Source organism: Vespula vulgaris, chromosome 5 (assembly GCF_905475345.1).
Source record: "Vespula vulgaris chromosome 5, iyVesVulg1.1, whole genome shotgun sequence".
NCBI classification, from domain to species: Eukaryota; Metazoa; Arthropoda; class Insecta; order Hymenoptera; family Vespidae; genus Vespula; species Vespula vulgaris.
Genome location: NC_066590.1, coordinates 2,227,501 through 2,237,500, shown reverse-complemented (window position 1 = coordinate 2,237,500; position 10,000 = coordinate 2,227,501). Strand labels below are relative to the sequence as shown.

At 33.6% G+C, this 10,000-nt stretch overlaps 1 protein-coding gene across 4 annotated transcripts in view; it reads right to left on the bottom strand.

Annotated features, from left to right (window-relative positions):
* Positions 1-10,000, bottom strand: part of LOC127064218 (TOX high mobility group box family member 3-like) — a 203,256-nt gene that overhangs the window by 192,085 nt on the left and 1,171 nt on the right. For 3 of the 4 annotated variants that reach the window (XM_050994934.1, XM_050994936.1, XM_050994935.1), the window contains exon 2: positions 9,861-9,958. In XM_050994934.1, the coding sequence (XP_050850891.1) occupies positions 9,861-9,958 (98 nt within the window). Of the gene's footprint in view, positions 1-9,860; positions 9,973-10,000 lie in introns of all 4 variants that reach the window. The other variant, XM_050994938.1, reaches the window with a different exon arrangement.

Sequence of the window (10,000 nt, the reverse complement as noted above, 5' to 3'; positions counted from 1 at the left end):
ATTGTACATATTTTATATGTATGCATGTATATGTGTATATTGTATATATTTTATATGTATGCATATATATATATGTGTGTGTATATTGCGTACATTGTGTATATCGTGTATATTGTATATATTGCATATGTATGTATGCATGTATACGTGTATATATGTATATGTATAGATATATAGAAGAAAAAATATATAGAGAAAAAAACTTTCACGACGTTCGTTTCAATATACTTATATATGTGTTTTAATGTAGTTATATACATTGAAACGAACGTCGTGAAAGTTTTCTTTAAAATATCGAGTAAACTTTTCTAATACGTTAATAATACGCATGACTTTTATACAGAATGCTTCAAAAGTTTTTAGACGTACCAAAAGTTCCTAGCATCGTACTTTTACGATCCGAAAAAAGAAAATAAATAAATAAAAATTAATAAATAAATAAAACAGAAAAGAAAAAGAAACTCCGGAAAGAGTCTCGTAAAAGGTGTAAATAAATTTGTAGGATCGCCTGGAAACTTTTGGTCCACCCTGTACATATGTATGTTACATTTGTCACGTGTATCGGAAGTACTTACATATGTATATATGCGTCTATGTATGTACGTACTAAGAGACGAGACGATGAGCTTAGACTACTTAGAAATAGAAAGAGAGATCTTTAGAATTTGATTTTCATTTGGAGCTCGGCCAAGGAAGCTTGTTTGACTTCGTCCCGTATACCACTACTTCCTGTTACTAATTTAGTTATTTCCAACGTTTAATTATCATTTATAAAGATATTTCATTACAAAATATCTAGGTATTACGATCGTCGAATATACTTAAATTAAATTCAATTATAAAAATAAACAAACAATGTATAAGATAATGATATGTTATAATGTAATATAAAAAAAAAAGGAAATAAAAAAAAGATATATATATATTTCAATTAATAATCATAATTAATACCTTCATATTATATTAATACAATATATTCATATTCATATTATTAATTATATTTATTAAATTAATATATATATATATTATACACACACAAATATATGAGAAATACCGGTTTCCGTTCGTTACCTTTTTAATCGAGACATCCAACGCGACGATTTTTCAATTTGTTAATCAATATAATAATTATAATTAATATATTCATATCGTGTACATACACGACAAAGCACGATTACTGTTCGTTAACTTTTTAATCGAGACATCTTACCCAACGCCACACCATTTTTCATGATTATCTTCTTGCAAGGATAAGTGCAAAATCAACTATACAAATTACATATATCATTGTCCTTTTTCATGATAAATGTGAAACGAGAGAAATAGAGAAATAGAAAGAGAGAGAGAGAGAGAGAAAGAGTGAGAGAGAGCATACGTATTAAACGTACCACTAAACCTATACGTGTACAAGTACATATAATGTGTACGTACATACGTACACACGTATGTGTCGACGGAGGTCAAATACGTTCCAAGGCAACGCGCAACCCACACTGTGATTTCGCGTTACGATTTATCGCGCATTTTCGGTACGCGTGGGCAACAATTGTTATGGAATTAATCACGGACGAATGAAAATTCCACGAGAACGAAGAAGCCGCGTTATATATTATTATCTACAAATTCGATCAATTTCTATACGTTTATTATTATTATTGAACATAATTACATACGAATCATTCGAATATCTATATTATATATCATTGTACAATTTATGTATGCGTGTGTATATGAGTGTGTGAGTGTGTGTATGTATACGTACAATAATAATTTCGTTGATTAAACATTTTGAGAAGAGATCGTAGAACGATTGAATATCCTTTAACGATTAATCGTATCTCTTGATGCGTTTAATTGGCCATTTGATCGTACGATTACTCTGGCAATCAGATTAATTAACGTGTCCGATAAGGTTGACAGTAATCGTTTATGAGAGATGTTTTTAAGATCGATAAACGAATGGCAGAAGTGACAGTTTTCTTTGATAACAATCGTGAACGGCCGCGAACGTTACCGAAGAAATTAAATTAGTTTGTAGGTTTCAGGTACGTGGTAATGATTAATAATCGATTATCCGATAGAATCTTAAGAAGGAACTAACGATGATACGAGTCAGAAAGAGAGAGAGAGAGAGAGAGAGAGAGGGAGAGAGAGAGAGAGAGAGAGAGAGAGAGAGAGAGAGAAGGAAAAGAAAGAAAGGAAATAAGCAAACAAAGTAGAGTGCATGCATTTATGCGATTTTCAAAACGCAACGGAAATAACGCGTCTCTTCTCTTCTACCTTTCGATGGGTTTATTTTAACGAAGGAAACGTACATATAAGGTACACTAATGAACCGAGAAAACGGCGCGAAACACACAGAGCCAGTGCCCGACTCTCTGAGGTTACTTCGTTAACGCGTGGCGTTTACTTTGCAAATGAAATTTTGATTGAGATTAAGTGTATATAACCGGCTTGTACGGAGCTCAATTTGCAAACGGAAATGAATAATCAATAGACGTTGAAACTACATTAGTAATTATACCTCGGGTACTTGTGTTTCTTCTTTCTCGACAATATCGATAGTAGAAATACGGAACGATCATACTATTTCGATAACTCGAACGATCGATTCTTCCTTCCTTCCTTCCTTCCTTCCTTCCTTCCTTCCTTCCTTTCTTTCTTTCTTTCTTTTTTTCTTTCTTTTTTGCCCAAAGAATTTTAAATAAAATTTAAACCTAACGATTTCCTACTTTCTTATATCTACATCGTTTTTATCGTTTAACTTGAATACGAAATGATCATAATTTTCGAACGAACGAACGAACGAACGAACGATCGATTGATCGATCGATCGATCGATCATTCGTTCGTTTGGAATTTTATATAAAATTTATGCAAGACGATTTTATTTTTAACGTTATCGTTTCTTATCGTATATTTTAATAACGCAAACGCGGAACGATCATATTTTTAGATAATTCGATCGAAAAAATCGATCGAACCTTTTTTTTGAATTTTGAATAAAATTTACACGCGACGATTTCGTTCTTATCATTATCGTTTTTATCGTTTGTCCGGATAAAAGAAATACGGAACGATAATATTTTTCGATAACTTGATCGATCGATCGATCGATCGATCGATCGATCGATCGCTTCTTCTTACGAATTTTAAATAAAATTTACGCGCGACGATTTCATTATTATCTCATCAACGTTTTTATCATTTGTTATGATAAAAGAAACAAAAAACGATCGTATTTTTCGATAATTCGATCGATCGATCGATCGATCGATCCTTCCTGAGAATTTGGAATCAAATTTATACGTTCTTATCTCGTCGTCGTCGATCTTATTTATTTTGCAAAAAAAAAAAAAGAATTCGATAAAACGATAACGACAATATTTTCCCATATATATACTGTATATATACCCTTGCATCAACGAAGAAATTGAAATTGAAAGGAACGAGATAGTAAATAGCACGGGATTATATCGATTTGTTATGGCTTCTTTTCGTGGCAGAAAGTAGGTATTCTAACGGAATTTACCGTGGTCATACTTTGTAAACCCCCTCACGAAACCAGTCGGTGAAACTTTAATGCGACAAAGTTTTCAAACTTCCCGCCATACATCAGCCCCCGCTTGTACCCGCCCCGTTCCCCCACCCCTGCCTCGACCTCGTCGTTCTGATAATTCAGTCGGCAAAGTTCCGTCGTATAAGTACTTTACCTTCGACCTGCATGATGAAAATTACGAGGTAGATAGATAGATAGATAGATGAATAGATGAATGAATAAAAAAAAATGAATAGGAAAACGAAAGCGAGTAATGAACTTGATATAATTTGATTTAACAGTTCATTCTCTATACGCTCGAAGAAAGAAAAGAAGGAAAATACAAAAAAGAAAAAAACGGCAAATCGAATCGCAAATCGGATCGAGTGCCACTCGATCGATCTATCGAAAGCACTATTATATAGGTTAATTATCAGAGACAGTGTTGCAGGCTCGTTGATACGACGAAAGTAAAAGCAACGATTTGTGTTTCTTTTTCCTTCTTCTTTTTTTTCTGGTCTTTTTCTTTTTTCTTTTCTTTTCCTTCTTTTTTTTTTTCTTTTTCTTCTTTTCGTTCGAAGTATAAAATCGGATAGGTGTAATTCTCTCGCGTAACTTTCACGTAAAATTTATCATCGAATATGAATTTAAGATCTCGGTGAAAGTCACGTCGAGTATATCGTTACAATAAAAAAGTCCATTGCCCTGTTTTCTTCCTTGTGTACTTACTTACTTCTCACCACTAGCATTCGTACTTAATCGAATTGTTCCACTTTCTAGCTCGACACGATACACGAAGAATACGACTATACAACAACGACGACGATGACGACGACGACGACGACACAAACCAAGACACGAACTTGCACACACAAATAAGATGTATGCAAATGGTGAAATAAGAACGTACAGGCAGGTAGTACATACGTATATACGTATATATATATATATATATATATATATATATATATATATATGTACGTATGTATGTATATATGTATATATATATATGTATATACAAGAAGTTGCTCGAAGAGACTCGAAGAAATTTTTATCGAACGAGTTAGAAATTTTCCGACCGACTGACTACTCGAATGCATTCGTCATTGCAGACGTTATTTGATTTACCATACCGACTACAACTCTACTACAGGGTGATTCATATTAAATACTTATCAATTACTTTCGTCTCCAAAGAAAGAAACTTCATATATTACACGTCTCTACAAGAGAAGCCGACTTAAAATTTAATATTAGAAAAATTAAATGTATAAATTAATAATACAAAAAATGTAATATTAGTAAATTAATATTAATAAATTAAATAATAATAATAATAATAATAATAATAATGTCGAAGAAATATCGATGAAAAAAGAATATAGAAGGAACAAAAAGAGAAAAAGAAAAGAAAAAAAGTAATGTAACGTTAAAGTTTCTTTTCTATCACCCTGTATTTAAAATTTATGCATATATATGTATATATACACACATAAATGCGTACACACATAGAGTATACGCGTATATCCGAATATATATGCAACGAACGTAGAAATAACATTCGTCCTTGTTTACCTCGATTTCAAACTCCTGGATTATGACGTCCTTTCAAATACTGAAAAATTCTATCACGCTAAGGCCATCCAAAGAGATCCGATCCATCCATCTTTCAAAAAGTTTCATCCGATCGCGATCGACGTTATCGAAGTTATACCTTGTACGAGCAACTCGCATAAATAAGAAAAACGTTTCCTAAAGCTTGTTTCTTTCGTGTTACCTTACGAGCCATGCCCCTTTTTCTTTTCGTCAAACTACGAAATCCCGAAAGAAATTTTCTTTTTCCAAAAGAAAAGAAAATTTATTTTTCTTCGAAAAATCTTTTTACCTCGTTCGTTCTTTCTCTCTCTCTCTCTTTCTCCTTCTCAAAAAAAAAGTAAAGAAAAGAAAAAAGAAAGAACTTTTTTGGATCGATCTAATGCCACCTTATTTCACGTGAACTTATTAGAGTTTGCGTAAAGAAGAATGTAAACTGATTCGACTGGACTAGAAGATAAGACAGTCTGAGTTAACGTTCTATCGTACGAACGCTTGTCCATCCTAATCTTTTAACATCACGTTATCTTCCCCATTCCCTTCTCTCTCTTTCTCTCTTTCTGTCTGTCTCTTTCTCTCATGTTTCACAGATCTACACATAATTTCATCTACCTTACGTTCCGATGTATAACTCTTTCGATGACGTGAAAAAAGGAAAAAAAAAAGACAAAGAAAGAGGGAACAGGAAAAAGAAAAAGGAAATGAAACGACACGAGAGAAAAAGATACGAGAAGAATATACGAGAAGGTACAAAGGTACAAACAAAGAGAAAAATAGAAAGAGAGAGAGAGACAGAGATAAAAGTGAAAGAGATAGAAATAGAAAAACAATTTCGCGGAGGAGAGAATACACAGATTTTTTTTCATTAGCCGGTAAGCGAATCGCTGTAACACGATGGGAAAATTCAATTACGTACGTTCGTTAAAACAAATTTACTTTATACTTTCGCGATCACGAATTTTAATTTGTTCGTCTCGGCTAGCGTAGTTATATAGAAAGAATGGACGTGTATGCGCGCGCCTGTATATACACTGTGAGTATGTATATATGTATATATACATATTATATATATATGTGTGTGTGTGTGTTGTATATATATTTCTCTCTCTACTTCTCTCTTACATTCTCCTTTTCTTTTTCTACTCTTAAAAAGTGCGCTTGCGTGCACGCGTGTATCCGTGTGTCTGATCATAAGTGTATATCTCCTACATTATATATGTGATTTATATATAGTTCACGTATATACTTTTGTATGATGTTCTATGTATGTATGTATTTATGTGTGTACGTGTGTATGTATGGGATGTAAGTATGAAAGTACGTATGTATATATATACGTATGAAAGTTGTATGATGTATGTCGATAAAAGATGTATGATGTTTATATATATATATATATATATGAAAGTTGTATATATGTATATTGTATATAAGTGAAGTTGCATAGTACATTGTATATATGTAGAAATTGTATCTATATGTACATATATATGTATACGTATATGATGTATCTGTATTATGTTGATGTTACAATATATCTATATATATAAGAAATTGTATGTATTTAATGTATGTTGTATCTCTATATGTATGTATAATAAGTGTAGAAGTAGATTGTACATATATCTTGTATGTTATATATTTTGTATGATATATATATATATTATGTATGTATATATGTATGTATGTATAAATGTATATGTATATATGTATGTATGTTTTTTATGCCCTTTCAATCTACGTTTATTCATTCTTTTATGGATACCTGCCGGGCTCGCCTTTCATTTTGTTTCAACAGAGAAGAGGACCGAATGAAAAGTTGAAACGAGCGGCGGAGGGATGGAGGAGAAATAAACGAGAACGAGAGAACTAAAAGAAAAAGAGAAAGAGAAAGAAGGAGAGAAAAAGAGAAAGAAAAAGAGAGAAAGAGAGAGAGAGAGAGAGAAAGAGAAAAAGAGAGAGAGAAAGAGAAAAGAGAGGTATAGGGGTAACAAGAAACGAAGGAAGAGGAAGAAAAGGAAGGAGGAGGAGGAGGAGGATGAGGATGAGAAAAATAGAGAGAGGGAGAGAGAGAGAGAGAGAGAGAGAGAGATGATGAAAGATAGAGAGATGATGAGAGAGAGAGGGAGAAAGAGAGAGAGAGAGAGAGAGAAGTTGTTACAGTCGAGAAGAGAGAAGGAAAGAGGGTAAAAGTAGAGACCTACGATGGAAACGGCGGAAGACCTATAGAGAAGGGGTAGATAAACCGATAGAAATGCATTAGATATCCGCAGACGATATTACCCGAGGAAAAATTCTACTTTCTCAAAGAGTCACTTTCTCTCTCTCTCTCTCTCTCTCTCTTACCCTTCAAGAGTACTTTTCAAAGATTTTTTTTAAACGCTAGAATTCACTGATCTTATGGTACGAATTAGTTATTAAATGATAATGATGATAATAGTAATGATAATGATAATGATAATAAAAATAATAATGATAATGATAATATATAAGTATAGACGCATATAGAAAATTCTTTACAGAGAAAGGAGAAAAGATCCGAAGAGAAAAAAGAAAGGTAGAAATACAAAAAAAAAGAAAAAACACATACACACACACAATAAAAAGATATCGTCATCAACGCGAAAGCGTCCATGAAACAATCGTTAGAAATGGATACCTAGCTCGCTAAAAAGAAAGACTGGACGACGCACGCGGGCTCTTGTATACATACGTATACACACGTATACACATGCGCACACATATATCATGTACATTATATATATATATATATATATATATATATATATATATATATTGGCAAACAAGGCGAGGATGATTAAACGCATAGAGTCTGCATTAATAGGTTCTCTCTGCTTTGTATAGGTATTGCACTCTCCCCTCTCCCCTCCACTACCATATCCCTCACCTCACTCTATCTCTATCTCTCTCTATAGAACGATCGGACGGTTTCGTCGATGGGTACGCCCGATCGGAAACATCGATTGTGATGCCAAACTCGGCGAGACATTGACAAAAACAGAGAGAGAGAGAGTGAGAGAGAGAGAGAGATTTAATTTAGACGAACGTTTCAAATCAGATCGAAAGAAAAAATATGGATTACGGAACGTGCATCTCTTTCTAAACTTTACGACGTTACTTCATCTTTGATTTTACGATATTCTTACTATCTTAGTCTCTCTCTCTCTCTCTCTCTCTCTTTCTCTCTCTTTTTCTCTCTCATCCTTTTTTCTTTATTTTTCTTTTTCTTTTTCCTCCTCTTCTCTTCTCTTCTTTTCTTTTTTTTTTCTTTTCTTTCTTTTCTTTTTCCTCTGTGATAAGAGGTTAGATCAAAAGTTTCTAGATGGACAACAAAAGTTTCCAGAGGATTTTAAAAAATCAATTATTTCTTTTCGAGACTGAACTATTGTTTCCTCTTTCTTTTTTCTTTCTCCACAATCCTACCACCCACCTCGCCATCACGTAGATCGTAAAGCTACGACGAGCCTATCTATAAACCCGCACAAAGTTAGAAAAAAAAAAGAAAAAAAAGAAAAAGGAAGAAAAAAGAAAAGGATAATCGATTTTAAAAATCGATCATCACCCGGAGAGAACTTTTTTTCAGATCCCATCGTGTAGTAAACTATTTGAAAGATTCGAGAACGCTACTATGTATATATGCATCGACCGCATAAGATCTCTCCTTCTCTCTCTCTCTCTTTCGCGCGTGCACAGTTGAAACGATTAATAATTTTTCCATTCTTTTCCTTAACAGCGAACAATGGGAAACGAGATTATACAACGTTTTCCGAGAAAGCTATTACGCTTGGAAATGAGAGAGAAAGAGAAAGAGAGAGAGAGAGAGAAAGAGAGAGAGAGAGAGAGAAAGAGAGAAAGAGATAGATAGGATTTATTGTATATCGCGAATAAAAGGAACTTCACCATATTTCACGAAAGTAATTACAGTGTGAGAGAGAGAAAGAGAGAGAGAGAGAGAGAGAGAGAAAGAGAGAGGTGGCGCATAAAAAGAAAGTTTTTCGCAGGAAGAAACTTTTGCATTATAACTTTCGTACTTTCGATAAGAAAAGATATAACGTCAAGTAGAGAAAGAGAGAGAGAGAGAGAGAGAGAGAGAGAAAGAGATAAAGAGAGCGAGAGAGAAAACGGCTCTTGGCAGAGCCACAAATGAAACAAAGAATCTCGACAGAAGGTTGTAACGTTAAAAAACTTCTGCGAATTGTAAGAGAAGATTGACCGTTGTTAGAAATATTAAGGTTATGTTAAATAACGGACTCTTTACGTTTCTTTTCATGGGACCAATGATCGAACGTCTCTCGAGAGAAACGTTACGTGTAGTACGAATCGAATCCAAAAGAGTGCGCCCTTCGAAAAGCGCGCCAAATTTTTGTCGATGCTAATGCGTGATTGAGAAAAAAAAAAGAGAAAAAAGAAGAAGTAAAAAAATGGGAGAAGAAAAGAAACGAAGAATCAGAAAGAAAAATAAACGTAAATCCAATACGCGCACACGTACGCACATATGCGTGGGTGTGTGTACGTATAAATTATTAATGATTATTAATCGTGTATCTCTTTTTATCTAACGTTGAAATTCGTACGTTCGTTGAAAACGTGCGTTCGTAATATTCGTGATGAACGCGATATAACCAATTGTCCCAGATAATACGAAGGTTCAATAAAAGAAAATTCGCCGATAGATGATATTTTATAACAGATAGATAAATAAACTAACCTTATAGGAATACTGATCGAACATTCTGCAGACGTCGTCGTTGGAGAGAACCGAGTAACCCGCTGTGTCCATGCTGTCCCTCCTCTTCTTCTCGTCTCCTGGAATACGAGTCCTTGGTGAGTGAAAAACAAAAGAAAAAA